We start from the raw sequence: 20,799 nt of genomic DNA, 5'->3' as shown, positions 1-20,799 counted from the left end.
GGGTTGGGTAGGGTTGGTGAGGTTGGTGAGGGTTGGTGAGGGTTGGGGAGGGTTGGGGAAGGTTGGGGTGGGTTGGTGAGGGTTGGGGAGGGTTGGGGAGGTTGGTGAAGGTTGGTGAGGGTTGGGGGAGGTTGGAGAGGGTTGGTGAGGGTTGGTGAGGGTTGGGGGAGGTTGGTGAGGTTGGTGAGGGTTGGTGAGGGTTGGGGAGGGTTGGTGAGGGTTGGGGAGGGTTGGTGAGGGTTGGGGAGGGTTGGTGAGGGTTGGTGAGGGTTGGGGAGGGTTGGTGAGGTTGGTGAGGGTTGGTGAAGGTTGGGGAGGGTTGGTGAGGGTTGGGGAGGGTTGGTGAGGCTTGGGGAGGTTGGGGAAGGTTGGGGAGGGTTGGTGAGGGTTGGTGATGGTTGGTGAGGGTTGGTGATGGTTGGTGAGGGTTGGTGATGGTTGGTGAGGGTTGGTGATGGTTGGTGAGGGTTGGGGAGGGTTGGTGAGGGTTGGGGAGTGTTGGGGAGGGTTGGTGATGGTTGGTGAGGGTTGGTGATGGTTGGTGATGGTTGGTGAGGGTTGGGGAGGGTTGGGGAGGGTTGGTGATGGTTGGTGAGGGTTGGGGAGGGTTGGGGAGGGTTGGGGAGGGTTGGTGATGGTTGGTGAGGGTTGGTGATGGTTGGTGATGGTTGGTGGGGGTTGGGGAGTGTTGGGGAGGGTTGGTGATGGTTGGTGAGGGTTGGTGATGGTTGGTGATGGTTGGTGAGGGTTGGTGAGGGTTGGGGAGGGTTGGGGAGGGTTGGGGAGGGTTGGTGAGGGTTGGTGAGGGTTGGGGAGGGTTGGGGAGGGTTGGGGAGGGTTGGGGAGGGTTGGTGAGGGTTTGTAACTCTGGGGGGGGAGGGGTGGGAGGGTATTGGCTCTACCTCCGTCCTTCACCCGCCCGTATTATTCTATTTATTTCAACTTAATACCAAGGGACCCCAGAGTTAATTTTGCCGAATCCCGCGCCACGAGGTCTCAGCCGCTTGATCGGCTAAGATTCTACAGCCCCGGTGACGTGGTACTAGACTACCAGTAAACTCAAGGATCTCCTTCTGCTGCCACCACCAGACCATTAACCAGAAGCGTCAATTAATCGGGGTCTGGACCAATTAATCAGTCATTAAATCTTGGGGCTTGATCCCCAAATTACTTGCAAAAGGAGGGAAGAATCTACATTCAGTGGGAATTACAGAAAACAAGGGGATATATATTAGCTCTTACTCTACTAGGCTTGCAACCCAAATAAACTCTGACTCGTGGAGCAACTCGTCCTCTTAAAAAGTAACGTCACTTTTGGCTGGTATGCGCGATATGGCTAAATTTGGACGTAATTTGAAATGAAATCGACTCACAAAAGTGACGTTCTGTTCCGTTTTCTATTTGAGTCGTCCGGCTTACGCGCAGAGGTTATAAGAGGACATTTTAAATTAACGTTTTTCATAACGTTTTGAAACTTTATGAGAATTTCCTGCCCACCTAACCTATCAGAGGACCCTTAACTTACTGTTGTTGAAAAAAAAAATTCCCAAATTCATTTTCATTTTTTTTCATTTTCAAATTACGTCCAAATTCGGCCATACGGGCAAACGGCCAAAAGCGACGTTCTTTTTAAGAGGTCAGGTTGCCCGACAAGGACATGCAAGAACATTCATGGAAACAATAAAATACAGAGAACAATCTAATCATTTATTTATGCAAAATCTATACAAAAACTAAATATAATCACTCCCTAACTGAACACTTCCTATTGAGGCATGAAATGAACTATTTACCTATAACAACTCCTGGCAACTGTACCTTGTCTTATGCGACCAGATGATGGAGTACTGATCATTTGGAGAGGTGAAGATGGTTGCCCTCCCCAGTCGCTGGCCTAGTCCACACTGTCTCTACCTAGCTCCCTCACCACTAGCGAGAGCCATAGGGAGTATCAATCCGCCAGGTTACTAGTTTACTTAGCAGGGTTTAAACTGAACAACTAATCTCTGTTGTACTGAACAATCCAGATGGTTGAACTCTTATAAACAGATGGTAATCGTACAGGCATCTTAGAGAAAGGCTATTTCCAATTACAATATAGCAATTTGAGCTCTGTGAATTACTAAATATGGAAGGCTTTGGTGACCCTTGACCCAGGGTGGTCAAGATTCTTCCGCATCCAGACTAGTTCTCCCTTATTGACGTCACTGAAGGTGACTTTCTACAATTGAGAATGCTCTTGATACTTGAACAGGTATATTATTGACTACAAGTTGAATGAACACTTGAATTTCTCTAAATTACTGAATTTTGTTAAATAATTCATTATATGTTGTTTTAAGACAAAGGCGGCGGCCATCTTGTAATCTTAACCGCTATTCCCTGGAGGGATGATCTTTTCTCTGATGAGTCAGGTCGACTACCGTCTGACTCCAAACTTTCAAAACTACGCGGGGTCCCCGTGTCTATGAGAATCTATGCTGAATAATTCCCTACAACAAACCTAGTTTGTTACAGGTTGGTGAGGTTGGGGAGGCTGGTGAGACTTGGTGAGGGTTGGTGAGGGTGAGGTTGGTGAGGCTTGGTGAGGGTGAGGTTGGTGAGGTTGCTGAGGCTTGGTGAGATTAGTGAGGTTGGTAATGCTAATGATGTGGGTGAGCTTGGTGATGATATTGGTTGGTGATGCTTGGTGAAAATTGATGAGGTTGGTGCGGTGGATGATGCCGGTGATGCTTAGCGATGATCGATGATGGTGATGATGTTGATGTTTCTAAAATGACCAGACGGAGCTCTTCGGGCACCACAAAGATCCTTTAACTCCTCCCCTCCAGCAGGCGAGCACCAGTATGACCCGTCCAGCAGGCGAGCACCAGTATGACCCGTCCAGCAGGCGAGCACCAGTATGACCCCTCCAGCAGGCGAGCACCAGTATGACCCGTCCAGCAGGCGAGCACCAGTATGACCCATCCAGCAGGCGAGCACCAGTATGACCCGTCCAGCAGGCGAGCACCAGTATGACCCGTCCAGGAGGCGAGCACCAGTATGAAACACCTACCAGGGCATCGGCGTTCTGTCCAGATTTCTAATAAAATAAATACTATCAATTTTACTATTGCTGAGTCTCAAGGAAAAGCATTATATTAATGACTTAAAACATATAAATACTGGGGGGGGGGATCCCTTGTATTCTATGTGAGAGGCATTGCCATAGAAAAAAATTGAACATTAAAGCAATGACAAAAATATGCAACAACGCAAATGTATTGTCAATTGGAAAATATATTTATTCATTTATTTATTTTTAATTGGGGGTTTCTGGGACGAAGTTCCCTTCCCCCCTCCCCCGTGACACAACCATTAGGCTTGGAATGACCGAGACATCATTACCTGGTGATCTGCTGGTTACACTTCTGACAAGTCCTTGAACTCTCAAATGAATTTGGGAGAGTTCTTCTTCAACTTCCTTCCAAAGTGAAGAGGAACGTAAGAAATATAGTGAATATCCGTGCTAGAATCATTGAACTATTTAAAGTCATATTCATCATATAGGGGGTTTCCCCTTTGATGCAATTTTTTTTTTACATGCAAGCATGCGAATAAATACAATAAAATCAAACAGAACAAACAGAGCACAAAAGTACAAAATGACAAAGCACAAACTCGCAAAATCACAAAATAACAAAATTACAAAAGTACTAAACCACAAAACACCGGCCGAAAGGGCCGACCACAAAACACAATAATAAATACAAACACAGGGGAATACAGTACAGAAACAACAACAATACAACACAAGGCACCCAAACCCGCACCCCAGAACATAATTAAACAGATCAAGCCTACAGGCACCACAACCACACACGGAGAGGCACCAATACAAAATGATAATATACAACAATAAAGAAAATCTAAATATTCAACAAAAACAAAAGGAAAGCACAATCGCAATACATAATACATAAATGAGAACAAACCCAGGCCGGGACACGCTAACAGTCTGCAGGAAACTCAACACTACCCAAACAAGCGCACAATCAGTACGTAGGCCGCCTAGACGTCCACGGCCCTGGCTGCACAGAAGAAGAATGTGACGGCCGCGAGGCTGCACAGAAGAAAAATGTGACGGCCGACGAGACGGTAACACCTCCACCGATACCGCAGGAGATACAGAAGAGACGGCTGGAGACGGAAGAGGCGACAAGACGACCGCCGACGAAACAGGGAACGAGGAAGGGGGCTCGGACCCACCAGAGCGAGTAGCCTTTTTCAACACCACCAGGTCACCACGCTCACCACGAACGTCGGAGAACTGTAGCATCCTCAACCACATGAGGTATCAGGCCAGGCACAGGAGGAGGCGCCGTATCCACCCCAGCACTCAGGACAGCAGGGACAGACGGCGAGGGTGCAGGGACAGGGACAGACGCAGCAGATGAACTAGAAGACGGGGGATCCGAGCATAAGGCAGTCAGAAGAACCACAGGAACTCCAGAGACACCAGCCGGAGCAGGACGATCACCAGGTGTCGACACATCCTTCGGAGGAGAGGCGACAACAACAGGAGGCGCAACAGTCGACACAGGGGGCACATCTGCGGCCGAAGAGACGTCCACATTCACACCGACCAATGCCTCCTCCACAGGATGTGGCGGGAAATACTCCTCACTGAAGAGGTTCACGGACGCAACGGCAGGTGCAGAACACCCAGCAGCCTGATGGCCCAAAAGGCCACAACGATAACATGTCCGAGGCTGGCAGGCGTAAAACACCCGAACGTGGTGTCCCATGAATTTCACAGAGGATGGAATGTCTGGCCGGAGCCGCATGCCCAGGGTGTGAATGTTCGTCCGCACACCCATGAGCAGACTTGAGGATATCATGTGCAACCGCACACTAACAACCGCGCCAAACCGGCCGAAGTACCGCCGTAGCAGACCCTCCGGAAACTCCAAGGGCGCCCCATGAACACTGATGTAAGTGAGGTCACCACTCCGATCAGAGAGGGTCACAGTGCCCGCACCATCTGGCAGGGGTAAAGTTCGCCCCTCGTAGCGACAAAGAAATTCCCGAAATGCCAGCTCCTCCGTAAACTTTTCAATCGCCTGACGTGCTGTCACCAACTCGACGCTATAAATGTCCATCACAGGGACATGAAGCATATCACACAACACCAACGCTATCTCCGAGTACCCAGCTCGGCCAGAAAATTCGAGGCCCACAGACTGTGCCCACACTACAGGGGGAAGAGGGACCCCCATCTTGAACTCCACGTCAGCACTGACCAGGCGGGCAGAGACACACACGCCCCCAACCGGCCAAACTGGCAAACAACCACCAACTGCCGGAGTGGTCAGGCAACACGTTCACACTCCACGGTAGCTAACAGTCCACTCATCTCTTTGATGCACTTAATGGACCCATATCCTCTGAAAGGAAGATATGAGGCATTTAGAGAAAACCATGCAGGTTGTCCCTGAACGTTCCTCTAGCATAATCTTTTCTTACCAACTCTAAATATTTTCATTATGATTTATGTATTTATTTGATTATATTGTGTTACAGAATTTATTATACAGAAATATTATAGAATTCACATATAAATATGAAATCACTGTTCAAAACCACATACAACTCTGCAGAGTTTGTGAGCGTGCAGACGATACACCAGGCCTACACCCTCTGGACTGCAACATTGAGGGGTCAAGGGATAAATACATCAAGATGTGCAGCCCGCTTCTCGGTGTATATACCTTATTCGAGAAGTTACTTTGGCCCTGGACTATGGCCAGGAAGTATATTTACTGGTTGGTCTGTAAGCTGTTGTTGGTACCTTGATAACCTTCTATAGGTTGATAGACGTTAAGGCCATCATCAAACCAAACACAGGCACTGGAACTGGAAAATGGGGCCATCTTGGATCTCTGGTTAAGCTAATAAGTTCGTCGTCTACCTCCTTTAGGAACTTTAGTGTAAATTTTATCCAAGCGTCTGGGGTCTCTGAACCTGTAACAATGTCCTAAGTCCATGGACTGAATGATTTTCTGTCTCCTGAAGGCGGTAGTCCTTCAAAAGTAGTTAATCGTTTTCAAAAGCAGTTCACCATCCCTTCAAGGCTGCATGGTGACTCCATCTAGACGCTTGAGACTGTTGGCAGGTCTGCACGTTTCATGGTCCCTTTGTGCCGGACACTTGGCTGTAGCTAATCTTCTCTCTTTGATGTCGTTGACTGGTTGACGTCTATCAATCTTTCCCTCTGAGTGACGACAGATGAGACCATGGCAGCCGTATTGGTCTGCCGATGCATAGCTATTACTCGGAGCCCAATAGTCCAGTACCCAAGGAGGAATTTGGAATATTCAATATAAGTTTCCCAGAATGAAGAACGAGCTTGCACAGCGAGCTTCATCCTTCCCAGGAGCTGTTTCCAGAACTACTAAGGTAATCAAGTTCAAGTAAGTTCATTGAGGTAATGAAATACAGTACATCTCAAAAGGATAGAGTAGCGTATGCTATTTTAATCCTCGTAACTGAGGTAATGTGGCTGTACTAGTGGCTGTACAAAAATATAACAACTCTTGTATATATCTAACAAAAAAAACAAAACAAAAAAAATGTTCTCCACTATGAAGAGAACCCTGTATATCTGCAAGCGTTTGGAGAAGTTAGTCGGGTGAAGAGCTTGTATGAATACTTCACTGGCTGGCTCCTTTAGTGAATTTAGGATCGTCGATTTCAAAGAAATCCACGATCCCATATAAAGTCGAGAATAAAAATGTCGCCAATGCTATCTGCGTTGCCTTGAATATATCTATACTACCGAGTCAAACTGGGAGCGTTGCTGGGTCTCATTGGTCATTTTGTAAGAAGAGGTTTAACACTGTAATGAATATTCCTTTGAGGAGTTTCTCATTGTTAATGTTGAGTTTGTCATTATTAATCAGAAGGGAGTTTAGGAAAAAGAAACAGGTGCGTCTCTAAGGAAACAGGTAAGTTCGAGCAGTGCCAGGCACCTTTTGAGGAGGTAAAAAGCATCGAGTCCATCCAAAACACATTTTTTATTTCAACCTCTTCATATCATTTGGTTGTTCTTCGAGGATTATATCCATGACTTTCGAAAACAAAAGTGCCCTTAGAAGCACGCTGTCGGTGGGGTGATCACGGAGCCTCCTGGTAAAAAGGATCTTACTGAATCTATGTTTAGTTGGTTTGACGAAATGACTTCGCACGTTGAAGGATTTAAAGTGAAACTGAACTCCTATTCCTGATATTTCACCAGATGTAGATCCTGTAGTAAGAACTCCTGTGTTACCTCTGCCAAGGTGCCACCATCCAGGGACCAGATGTTGAGATCTCAGGTCAACCTTCTTGTGACCTCCCTAACAGCCATACAGAAGATAGATAGGGATTACTGAAAGAAGTTGGAACAATGTTGTACATAACGCCATGAAATTCCCGAATCTATTAACAACAATTAAGACATCGAGAAACAAGACAATATGAAAATAAAGTTATGAAAATCTCAGCTTTATACCATTCGTATCCAGGACAAAAATGATATATAATAAAATCAGGGAAAATGTTACTGAGTAAAACAATGGAACCTCCGAGGTAATTTGTAAACAAATTGGTCGTCAACATGTCAGTGTGGCGGCGTGTGGTGGTGAGTGAGGGTGCAGCGGTAGTGCTCGCTGGTGTACCGTTAGGTCGTGATCTTGCTCCTCGTCCAGTGCTTGTTGAGCCTTACGGCCACCGACCTATGGGAGGGTATTAGGTCGGAGCGCCACTCTCGTTCCTCGCTTTCAAATAAAGCGTACCTGAGTAAGTATTGTTTTCTTGGTTGTTTTGTTTAGAAGGTAATGCGAGATGGCTTGGGTATATACTATAACTATGGGTACTCATGCTCCTTAACAAACCGCCATGGTTTGGTTACAATGTACGTTAAAGTCAGTTAATCTCAAACTGGCTTTACCAACAACATTTAAATGAGTGTACTTGGAACTATTTTAGTACGTCACTTGTTGATTCGGCACACCTAACTCAAGGCTACTTAAGGAACAACGCCTTATTATCCCAACTGTAACTGTCCCATTCGTGCACATCCTCGTAGTGTGCTGATTTTCGTGAGTTTCGAATTAATATACAAGAAGGTACAGTGTGTTGAGGAAGTCTATGGGTTAGTGATTTAGCACACCAAAAGGGAACGACCCTCCCAGGATACTAGGATTAAAAAAATAAAGATTTATTATATATTTACGGTCTCGTGTCATGCAGGTCGGTGTTCAATCCCCGACCGTCTAAGTAGTTGGACACCATTCCCAAATCCTTATATATATACTGATCTCTTCCAAGTGCCATATATTCTTAATAGCTTGGCGCTTTCTTCAGATAGTTCCCTTCCCTTTTATTTTTAATCCTTTCACTTACATATCTTATCCAGCAATATATCCACTAATCGGAAGAGAGCAGGACAATATCCACCAATCGGAAGAGTGGGAATATACTTGATGAAAATGAATCATGAAACGTTGCTTTGGGTCTCTTAGTTATGGCTGCATTGCGGTTCGTGTTCAATCAGGAACATATTCAAAACATTTGTAGACAGAATAAAGTATATATGGTTTTCTTACCCGTTCATTTTTGTTAATGAACTAAAATACTAATTTACTCTGAACCAGAAACATATAAAACAAAACATACATATATGATTTAAGAAATGCATAAACAATTAAAATTAGTTAAGAAAATATTAATATATTCGCCCATTTTATTTACCAAATTCAACGTATGGTAGAACGTGTATTTTTTGCAGCGATGACCAAACGACCAATAAGAGACCACAAGCTGGACCCGGATTCACGAAGCAGTTACGCAAGTACTTACGAACGTGTACATCTTTCATCAATCTTTGACGGCTTTGTTTACATTTATTAAACAGTTTACAAGCATGAAAACTTGCCAATCAACTGTTATTATTGTTATAAACAGCCTCCTGGTGCTTCGCAGCTCATTAGCTGTTTAATAATTGTAAACAAAGCCGCCAAAATTTGAGGAACGATGTACAGGTTCGTAAGTACTTGCGTAACTGCTTCGTGAATCTGGCCCCTGAACACTGCGGTGTGTGACGCAATATGACGTATCAGGGCGTATAGTCACGATCACGTGAATGACGCTAAAAGCCATTAATTATAGCAAACTAGGATGTCTTCTGCGTGTTTAGAACCCCAGCCGGAGTTCGAGAAGATACCAAACAATTTGGATTCGTGTGCCTGGGCGGAGTCTATGAAACAGAGTTCGATCCTAATGCATGGCTTCAATATTCTCTCTGGTGACTGACTGCGTCAATTGGATTTTCTTCGCAAGTTTGAAGAGAGCTGTTGGATAAGTGCCTTACTCAAACTGCTTTTCCCATGTCATTAGCTGGCACGCTTCACCTGATGCCTCTCTACACCCAACAGTAAATGTATGAGTGCTTGGAAATTAGGTAACTGCTGTGGGTGTGGGACCATGGGTCTGGAGATGGTCAGTCGTTGCTCTAACCGTAGAGGGGAAAAGAGAAACTAGATTTGTCCAGGCTTCCTGTCCCCCGAGGATAGGAAATTATATCTAATATGTAATATTTTCTTTTCGTTTCTTTCCCCGGAACGCTGTGCGTATTAGTTAGTGGCTTTTGCATAGTATATACCTAAAGGCCACTTGCTTTATCCATATATAGGCATATACTCGCTGTATCTAGAAATCCAACATTCTGTTTGAAATTTATTTTGTATATATGTACTTTTATCTGAATAAATATTGTTGTTATTATTATTATTATATTCAGTTCATATTTATTGTCCATCTCGTCCACTACGGGCTCACCATATCCCGTGCTACTTGGAACGTTTTGTTCCGAGTAGCTGAACCTAAAACAACAGCACCATCTCGTGTCGGCCTTGACTGCAAATAAATGTGTCCGGTAACGTGCCTTGAATTTATGTAAGCTTCAAAAACCGTTTATTTTACTTTGTAAATCCGAGTAGAATGAACGGTGTTCACAAGCTCAATGAAGGCTATAACAGGTGTTCCAGCTGTTAATTCTAGCTGTCAAAACAGCGACGGCCGATTTACAAATCTGTAGTAACTGTCTTAATTATTATTTAAAATTTAAAGTATTTGACTCTTGTTGAATTCTCTTTCATTTCAATGTATATTATTCAGTAGAAGTGGTTAAAAAGAGAGAGAGAGAGAGAGAGAGAGAGAGAGAGAGAGAGGGAGAGAGAGTTGATGTTTAGTCAAGTTAGCCCTGCTAACCAAGGAAAATTATTTATTTTCTTTGGTGAAGGTATTTTAGAAAATACAAATTTGGGACACCCTAAAGTATACTTCTATTTTATATTTGGGAATTATTCATTGTGTCGGGGAACAGACAACCAGTGTATATATACATGATACGCTTATATCTAGGCTCCCCCCCCCAAAGTCGAATTACTAATCCTACCCAGGATGCAACCCCACAACAAGCTTATTAACTCCTCGGTACCTATTTACTGCTAGGTAAAAAAGTGCATTAGGTGATAGGAAATGCGCCCAACCAGTTTACTTGAGTCACTAACCCTAGTGGCCTCGACGAGGACAGGAAGCCGGCGGCTTGTCGAAGGTCCGCCATTTGCCTTTCATTTGATCTTTTCCAGCTGTACTTTAAAAGTTAACAGTTTTTTTGCCATTTACGGATTCGGCGGGTAGGCAGTTCCATGGGTTAATAACCCTGTGGGTGAAAAGCATCTCCTGTTCTCAGGAGATGTGACTTCTTGCCACAAGCTCAACACTGTGACTTGTTGTGCTTGAAATCGTTGCTCCTTGATTGTGTTACGTCTGAACTTTTTGTAGAAATTTTCCGGATCAACATCCACTAAATTGTTCAGTACTTTAAAAGTTTCAATAAGATCCGCCTTGTCATGCCTGGTTTGCAGTGTTGTTAGCCCTGTGGCCCTCAACCATTCCTGATACGTGAATTGACTTAGCTCTGGAATGACTTGTGTTGCCCGGTGTTGCACTTTCTCCAGAGCAGCTATATTATTCTCAAGTTGAGGTCTCCATGCTTGGATACAGTAATCCATATGGGGGCGCACCATAGATTTATACAATTGAATCACTACCTTCTTTTTCTTCAAGTCGACGGTACGCTTGATTATTCCAAGTGTTTGGCTTGCTTTTTTGACTGCTGCCCTCTACCTGCTGTGATACTTCTATTGAATGGTGGATTTTGACTCCAAGGTTCTTTTCTTCTTTAACATTCAGTGATGTAATGTTATTAATTTGGTAGTTGTGGCGTGGGTTGTTATGCCCCACAAGCAGGGTCTTGAATTTGTCCATATAAAAAAACATTTGCTAGCCATCTGACAAGATGACTAGCATATTCTGTTCCGCCCGGGATTCGGGTGTAACACTATGAATGTGTTAGAATGATATTCACAAACAGCAATCAGTCAGACAAAAGATTTGAGAACACCAGGTGTGCTGGCCGTAGTAATTAAGGGGATCTCACCCTTTAGAGTAATGATCACAGATTTACCAATGGTCAGGTCAGGTCAGGTAACCTTGCCTTCTGCAAAGTCGATAATTGCAGATGGCTGGCTTGGGTGTGTCCTTCAGACACACCGCTGCCTAGGGTTTTAGATAGAGAGCCTGAGACTACCTTACTGGTGGGCGGGGTTTAGCTCCAAGATTTCCCATATATACCCAGGGAACTGTAGATTCGGGAGGATTCGACAGCAGATATCAGACAGAGACACAGAGGATCGAAGGTCATGCTGGAAGGGAGCCCACAGCCGCCCCAGGCTGTGGCTGGGTGGCTCAGGCTCTTGTCTGTCTAACGAGCTCCCCCTTCTCTCTCCCCCCTTCCCCCACCTCTCTATTCAACTTAGACACGTGGTGAGTTGAACGTAAGGTGACGTATTTGTGTTTCCTCAAACTCAGGTTTGATATTAGGGGGACAGACAGCCGTTTTGTTCTCAAATTCTTGTGTGATGACTCGCAATATATTTTAATCTGGACATTATGAACCTTAAGTTCAATTGCCTGAATTATGAGTTATATCATGTTAAATGTATATTTGATTAACTTGTTTAAATGGGCTTTAATTTTGTTCCCTAGAGCTTTGTGAGTTGAGGCAAGAGAGTCTCTGAGTTTACGGATTTTATGAGTGCAGGGTTAGAGTTGGTGCATGAACCCCCACTCCCTTCTCCTCTTCCTCCACCTCTCTCCCACTCTCCCTTTCACCTGACCACACTCCACACTCCTCCCACCTAACCCTCCCTCCTCCCTTACTCCAAAACCTCAATCATTACTTCATTATTCATTTGTTTCCTTTCGTTTCTTTTACGCATTCGTGGCAGTGAAATGTTCTAGAGTTCTCTAGAGTTTGCGGGTAGCTGACCAAGTTACTGCGCCTTGTAGTCGTGATACCGAGGTAATCAAATACCTGGGTTACAAGGTGTTGAACTAGAGATGCTGTAGCAGGAACTTTGGGGAAATTCTAGAATAGCAAACTGGGGGCGGGATAATGGACAAAAGAGAGCTATTTCCTCCGACCCCCCGTTACACTGGCAGACAGTTCTGCCACGCCCGGGATTCGAACCTGTAATTTCAGATTGTGAGATGAGAACTTATATATACATGTGTAAGATCTGGTATTAAAACGATTAGGTGTACCAACTGTGGAAACGAGGTCAGCATCTCCCTTGCATACCCGGAGAGTACCTGGACTATACCTGGAGTGGGTTCTGGGAGTTCATTTACTCCCCAAGCCCGGCCTGTGGCCTGGCTTGGGGAGTATCAAACTTGTGATAGTTTGGTCCAACAGACTGTTGCTTGCAGCGGAACATACACTCACATACTACAGACCGGACAAACTGGGTTATAGTGGATATGTGTTCCTGCTGTATTTCGCTCCAAACAACAGTCTGTTGGACCAAGTTATCACAAATTAAGTCTGGTGATAGGGCTGGCTTGGAAAGTAGATGAAATCACAGAACCCACTCCAGGTATACTCAAGGAATACTCAAGGTATACCGGCAGTATACCTGGAGCTACGTTATACGAGGACTTATTGGGAGGACCCTTTTTTTTTTTTTAGGAATGTCATTAGGCTGCTCTTTTAACAGAAAAACTAAATAATAACATAGTTCCACCCCGTCCTCCTAAGAGAACGTCGAAATTTGACGTATACTCTGCCTAAGGATAAAAATTGTCGTACTAGAAAATGGTAGCGGCTCGCGAAATTGACATACTGTTCCGTTTTCTGTTTTGGGTCCTCAGGTAGGTTAAGATAAGTTCATTTTAATACGAAAGCTTCTTGTCGTTGGGGAACCTTAAGAGGGACAGGCTGGTGAAACGGGCTTGTGAATCAGGAACTAATTACACCTCAGATTCTTGTAAGAGAGCATTCGATGCGAGTCTAATCTACTACAAGCCTGCATTAGCAAACTCAGGGGTAGAGCTCAAGAATCCCTTCTAATTGGCAGAGTGTTATGTTCGTCTATGATCCTATTGTCGAACCGATGTTGACATACAGTATATAGGTTCATAAAGGATGGAAGAGACCAACTCAAATCCATTGCTAAACGTGTGCAATTCTACGTTCAAACTGTAAACTTGATAAGAGACGTGCAAATGGCAATACAAATAATGGTTTACACACACATTTTAACTTGTTCCTGGACTGTACTCAGAGGCTAAGTATACATGCTTCTTGATCAGTAAGGTCTTGATCAGTAATGTCTTGATCAGTAAGGTCTTGATCAGTAATGTCTTGATCAGTAAGGTCTTGATCAGTAATGTCTTGATCAGTAAGGTCTTGATCAGTAATGTCTTGATCAGTAAGGTCTTGATCAGTAAGGCATTATGGTGGCCCTAATATGCTCTCTGAGGAGCATAGGCCTCAAGCCCAACAATAACCTCCCCCCCCCCCCCCAAAAAAAAAATATGTACGAGGAATTCTTTTCCATAATTATAATGCACATTAGTTATTGTATTGTATTAAGAAAATGTACAATATAGTAGAATAATACTTAGTGTATATATGTAAATAGACTCTCGTCAAAAATCAATTGTTTTGAAGGTTCATTGAGTATAATATATGCAATTTATTTTTAATTAAAGAATATATATGTATCGTTTTGTTTAGCCTTCCAAGAATGAACTGCTTCTCACATATTACTTCGAGCAGGACCAACTTGTTCCGGTTTGATGTTCTCGGAATGTTTCCTTAGAATTGTGTGCTCTTAACATGTAAAGATGATAGAGAAGTCACTGAGGCTTGAAGGGAGGAAGGTGTTAGGGAGGCCAAGTGAGAAGGGGAAGATAAGTGGATAAGAGGTAAAATGTGCAAGAAAGTGGATGAGGGGAAAAGCTCAAGAAGGAATTAAAATGCTAATTGGCACTTGAATTCAGCAGTAATTGCTATGCCCTGGAATCTGAGACTTTCTTGAAGGTGAAGGTGGTAAAGGGCCTAGTCACTGAAAGATAGGTACTACTACTTGGCCCGGTTCAAGGTCCACCCACACAATCAATCTTATGATGGGACTAAAGCTTCTGCGTGATAACAAAAGCAACATTGTGTCAGTTGAACTATTAGAACACATACGTAATGGAACTAGTGAGTCTAAATGGATTCAGAGAACAGCCATACAAAAATGAGAGGACTGCACGATGTATATACAGATGAAAGAGTACAGCACTTCCTTCCACCCTGGCAGATAGTACCTTTTGACATCCTGACTCCTGCATACCCCACCAAGAAACTAATCACACACAACCCTCATGCTCAGCTTGCTGCTAAATTAAGCACCATAGAACACATTCACATAATACAAGCTGAAAACAACATAACACAGACCATATACACTGATGGATCACTCAATATAGCTACAGGGAGGGCAGGAATTACTGTTATTGCTCATCAGCCCGATGGCAGCACAATTCAAAGGAATATAAAAATTAGTATCTGGGCATCCACAATACAGGCTGAGTTGGTAGCAATACTGGTAGCACTCGAAATTATTAACACTGAAGTAGACAGCTTAACTATTTCCGACTCCCTTTCCTCACTACTAGCAATAAAGGGTTTGCAATCAAGTAATAACGTGCTTGTCTCAGAAGCCAGAAATAGATATATAAGCATACTTAGCAAGAGGGTAAATATAAAATTATTGTGGATACCTTCTCACATTGGCATACAGAACAGGATAAAGTTGACGCCCTTGCTAAGACTGCAGTAAATAAAGACAGCATTGAACGGAATCTTGAGTTATCAAATAGGTCCCTTAAAAGTGTCATTTGACGAGAACTCTTGGATGTATTTGAAGGAAGTAGAACAGTGCAAACTGGAACTAGCAGGTCCATTGTTCATCACAATGAAATGTGGGAAGTAAAACATGTGTATAGGGCAAGTAACAAAGTCAGCAGACTGACAGACGTTGTCACAGCTCGAATAAGACTTGGCTACAAGGATCTCTGGCAGTTCGGCTTGTATAGGTATCTAGATGCAGTAAAGTGTAAATTGTGTAGACAAAGACTGGGACACACACACTGTCACGTGGGGGTGGGTGGTCCGGGGCTCTGTTAACACTTAACTGCTAGGGGCTCAAAAGGCCCAAATACTCAGCCCCTCCGACTCCCTGGATTGACCGGAGTCTCCTTGGTCACACAAGAGAGGATCAACAATGCCCACCTCCGCAGGTCTTTGCTTCCACCAAAAGGGGTGCCACTGATTCACCCTGGAAGCCCTTCAGTCAAACACGGGGAAACTGCTGTTAACAGTTCCGGCCTAGACCCGTGGGGGAGTGAAGGAAGACTCAGGCTTACCTTATAACCATAACCTCCCTGAGCCTTGCCTGCCAGACAAAAAAAAGGTTGCAGGAACTCCTTTCCCGCCTGTCTTCTCTATCTTCTTCTTAGCAAGGTCGCCAGCTGGGTTATTATATCTGCACCCCAGCAATGCAGTTCAGTGGGTGTATTATATATTGTTTGTAGCCAGAAATGTATGCTCATAGAGAAATATCATAAATGGAGGCACACTCAAACACAGTGATAAAATGTGTGGATTTACTGATGCAAATTACATGAACACACACACACAATCACAAGTAATACATGAATATGGAAATATGGATAATGAGTCTGGAGATCGTCAGCCTCTTCTTCCACGACCTCCAACCCTCCTTCAACTGGGCAGAAAGACAGGAGTCTCACACTCTCACAGGAGGGCCTCTTCACCACGTCGGCGCCTCTTCTTCACTGTCCTGCCATTCATACACACTGTCCTCTCTGACAGTCCTGGACACAAGCTGCCTTTCAGCCTATTCTACTATTAAAGTAATCAAGTCTTGCTGCCACATACACAAGTAAATATTGTGGCCTAACTAGCCTACTCATACAAGGGGTAATGGGAGGGAAAATGATCTACCTTACATTCCTGGCTCACGACGCCTGTCCCTCGATGGTGTGAGGTTCCCACGCTTCCTTGGGTCGATCCTTGACGATCCAGGACGTTCCACAGGTCCTCAGGTGTCGTGGAGCCTTCGCGTCGTCGCCGTTCCAATCCCTGAGATTCAGCTGCCCCAATCCTGGTTCATCGATGGGCGCTGAGCTAATCACTATTTTTCCCCACACTCGCCTCTCCCACAAGGCGTTGCTCCTTGTCCTAGGCACGGTGTCGTCCTTCCAAGATTCTCAGTGGATGTGACCCCAGTCACAGCTAGGCCTGCCCGCCCACCTTCCAGACCTCAACGTCCAGCCAGCGGCGCCGCCCAGCGTCGTCGCCGACTATTTTCCAAGTTTGGCACTTCTCTGCTCACTGAACTTGGTTCCTCTTTGGCTTCCCAGAAGCGCAGGGTCTCCAATAACTATGATGGGCTGCGATGGCCAGCTCAATCCACTGAACAAGGCTTGCAGAGCCTCCAATCCTTGAGAGCAGACCGAGGCGCGTCCTGTCGCTTCCAAGGTCAGAACAACTCTCACGTTGGCGCCGCCCGGGGCACTCGTGACATCACGGCGGGCCCTGATTTGTCGCCCGCGACCTACGTCGACCAATCCGCGATCGGCTAATGTCCCTTCCAAAAGGTCATATCTGCCGTAGGGGATACTGTTTCATTTTATAACAGGGCGCCAATTTTCCTTTATTTACAACTTATAATATAACTTCCTTCCCTTAACTGGCAGCCGGTCTGGTCGCCACATATATCATTAGACTCCCTGAACCTCAGAGAATCAGTAGGGAGAGCCGATATGACTCTTTAAGCCGGCAAACGAAAGAAATAGGAGAGGGCACCGTAACAACACCAACACTATATTTTGGATTGTAGTAAAATTGAGCCATTTAGAGATAAATCTAAGCTCACACTGCATAATATGGCAACCTATCTTATTACCAAGGGTAAAATACCTGAAATCCTTGTACTGTATCCATATTTCGCTTCCAGTAGATAAACGACATATGAGATGAAGAAACAAGTAGTGTATTGTGAAGCCTAATAATAAACAGCAGCTACCCTATGACTCTGTAATATCTCCATTGCCCAAACAATTATGTATTAGCGATAAGACCTACCATGTATGTATAATGACTTACTGTAAATATATATCTCTTGAAATAGCACTTTCTCTGCGACTAGCTGACATTGTAACTATAAGGTGTGAAGGATAGATGAAATTGTTTATGTAATAATCTAAGTTGAGGTCTGATAAAGACCTTTTGTGCCCTCTGTAATGCTTTTTGCGCTGCCGCTCACAGGATAAGTATGGGGTGTACAATAAACTAGCCGCCTCCGACGGCAACAATCAAATCAAACCTGCTCCTCGAAGGTCGTAGTCATCTTTCTGTTCTTCTTCAGCACTAAAGACACGCTTTAAACCTGTCCTCTCAGTATGTAAATTAGACGGAAAATGTAGATATTTAGTGATACATTCCAATGTTTCATATTGGGCTGGACGGTAGAGCAACGATCTCGCGTCATGCAGGTCGGTGTTCAATACCCCGACCGTCCAAGTGGTGGGTCAGTATTCCCACCCCCCTCCCATCCCAAAAAACCCTTCCAAGTGCTATATAGTCTAATAGCTTGGCACGTTCCCCTGAAAGTTCCCTTCCCTTCATATTTTGTCTATTTTTTTCCTTACCGTCTCCCTCCCTCCTTACCTACCCCATAACACTCTCCCATCCACCTCTCCCTTTCCTTCCCCCACTTACTTTCCTACTCCACTACCACTTCTTATCCTCCTCCCCCACTTCCCATCTTCATTGCATCCTCCCTCCCCCCCTTCCCGTTGCAACCCGTTCTGGCACAAGACAGTACATATATGACTTATTGCTTATAGTCACTATTTGGCTGATTTATAAGTACATATGTGGTATATGCCAAGTTATATTTTGTTTATCAGGTACAAACTCTTCCTACAGATTTGCTAAACACCAGTTTTATAATATTAGGAATTTCTTTTTCAGTTTTATTAAGCACGAAAGATTTTATACAATATTTGACAATATCCTGAGTTACTTTACAATTTATTTAAATATTTTGGTTTTGTTTCATTATTTTTATAACTGTAACATCAATATAGGTATAGGTTAAGTACTAATTGTAATTAAGAAGCAATAAGATGCTTATCTTAACATACTAAGAAGGTTAGGTTAGGTCGGTGTTTTCTATTCAGCTTTTCAAGGTAAACTAAAATATTTACATTAAATTAGTATGCCACATAGGCACTTATTAATAAGCCAATTTTGACTATAAGCCAGTGCGAGAACGGGTTGCCCCCTCGTCCTCCTCCTGTTCTTGAAGATAACGGAGCTACAACATTACCTCCAACACAAAGAATAGACAAACACCTTCGTCAAGAGTGCCACCTTATAAAACACACAACCATCTCAGAGGTCCATAAAGCCATTAGAGGTTTCAAAAACAAGACGCCGGCCATTAGCCAAATTAACAAAATGGTGTTAACTACCTCCAAATGATTGCAGTCTATTTGTATACAGGAATATTTTAGCTCTTGCAGCTGGACTATTCCATAATTAATTACAAATGCAGCAGTCAGATTAATTCTTAAGCCGGGAAAACCCCTCAACTTGAACAGAAATGTTCTATTCTTTATGTTCTCGTCAGTTACTCTTATGTTCTCGCCAGTTACTCTTTTGTTCTCGTCTGTTACTCTTATGTTCTCGTTAGTTACTCTTATGTTCTCGCCAATTACTCTTATGTTCTCGCCAGTTACTCTTATGTTCTCGTCTGTTACTCTTATGTTCTCGCCAGTTACTCTTATGTTCTCGCCAGTTACTCTTATGTTCTCGCCAGTTACTCTTATGTTCTCGTCTGTTACTCTTATGTTCTCGCCAGTTACTCTTATGTTCTCGCCAGTTACTCTTATGTTCTCGCCAGTTACTCTTATGTTCTCGTCTGTTACTCTTATGCTCTCGCTAGTTACTCTTATGTTCTCGCCAGTTACTCTTATGTTCTCGCCAGTTACTCTTATGTAAATATATTTGTTGTACCACACTATGGGGAGCTTTAGTTTGCTGCTCATAACTAATCTTTGAACTTAGAAAACTGGTTCAGAACTCAAAGAACACACTGAAGCCTTGGATTCCTCCTTACTCGCCATTGCCCCTAGCCACACACACACACACACACACACACACACACACACACACACACTGAAGGGGAACAGCCTACCTGTAACGACGCGTGAAAGAGACCTGGGGGTGGACGTAACACCTAATCTATCTCCTGAGGCACATATTAATAGGATAACGACAGCAGCGTACTCTACACTGGCAAAAGTTAGAACATCATTCAGAAACCTAAGTAAGGAGGCATTTAGGGCGCTTTACACTGCCTACGTGAGGCCAGTCTTAGAGTATGCCGCCTCATCATGGAGTCCCCATCTGAAGAAGCATATAATGAAACTGGAAAATGTTCAGAGGTTTGCAACGAGACTCGTCCCAGAGCTACGAGGGATGGGGTATGAGGAGCGCCTGAGGGAACTGTGCCTTACGACACTAGAAAGAAGAAGGAAGAGGGGGGACATGATAGGAACGTATAAGATACTCAGAGGGATTGACAGAGTGGACATAGACGAAATGTTCACACGGAATAGTAACAGAACGAGAGGACATGGATGGAAGCTTGAAACTCAGATGAGTCACAGAGATGTTAGGAAGTTTTCTTTTAGCGTGAGAGTAGTGGGAAAATGGAATGCACTTCAGGAACAGGTTGTGGAAGCAAATACTATTCATAATTTTAAAACCAGGTATGATAGGGAAACGGGACAGGAGTCATTGCTGTAAACAACCGATGCTCGAAAGGCGGGATCCAAGAGTCAATGCTCGATCCTGCAGACACAACTAGGTGAGTACAACTAGGTGAGTACACACACACACACACAGCTAGGTAATTTATTTTTTATATTATTTTATTTATTTCATTTATTTATTTTTTTTATTTTATTTATTTATATTTTATTTATTTATTTTACTGCTATTTATTTATTTTACTGTATATTTTTATTTATTTATTTTATTTTATTTATTTATATTTTATTTATTTATTTTACTGCTAGGTAACAGGGGCATAGGGTGAAAGAAACTCTGCCCATTGTTTCTCGCCGGCTCCAGGGATCGAACCTGGGACCACAGGATCACAAGTCCAGAGTGCTGTCCGCTCGGCCTTACTTACACTATCGGGGGTCGTCGGCCAGCCTTACCCGCCAGATCTGTATAACCTCTGCAACAAGCCATAGACACTCGGACCAAGCCCTTTGGTGAAG

General features: G+C 43.9%; 1 protein-coding gene across 1 annotated transcript; it reads right to left on the bottom strand.

The window, feature by feature from the left end:
* Positions 1-5,350: 5,350 nt before the first annotated feature.
* Positions 5,351-19,557, bottom strand: LOC123750249 (M protein, serotype 6-like). The gene is made up of 2 exons (XM_045732364.2): positions 19,103-19,557; positions 5,351-5,426 (listed from the first exon to the last, which is right to left on the bottom strand). The coding sequence occupies exons 1-2, from the start codon at positions 19,555-19,557 to the stop codon at positions 5,351-5,353; spliced, it is 531 nt and encodes a 176-aa protein (XP_045588320.2).
* Between the last annotated feature and the right edge of the window lie 1,242 nt (positions 19,558-20,799).

The sequence above is a fragment of the Procambarus clarkii genome, chromosome 23 (assembly GCF_040958095.1).
Source record: "Procambarus clarkii isolate CNS0578487 chromosome 23, FALCON_Pclarkii_2.0, whole genome shotgun sequence".
NCBI classification, from domain to species: domain Eukaryota; kingdom Metazoa; phylum Arthropoda; class Malacostraca; order Decapoda; family Cambaridae; genus Procambarus; species Procambarus clarkii.
The sequence above is the reverse complement of the archived record's forward strand: the minus strand, read 5'-3'. Positions and strand labels throughout refer to the sequence as shown.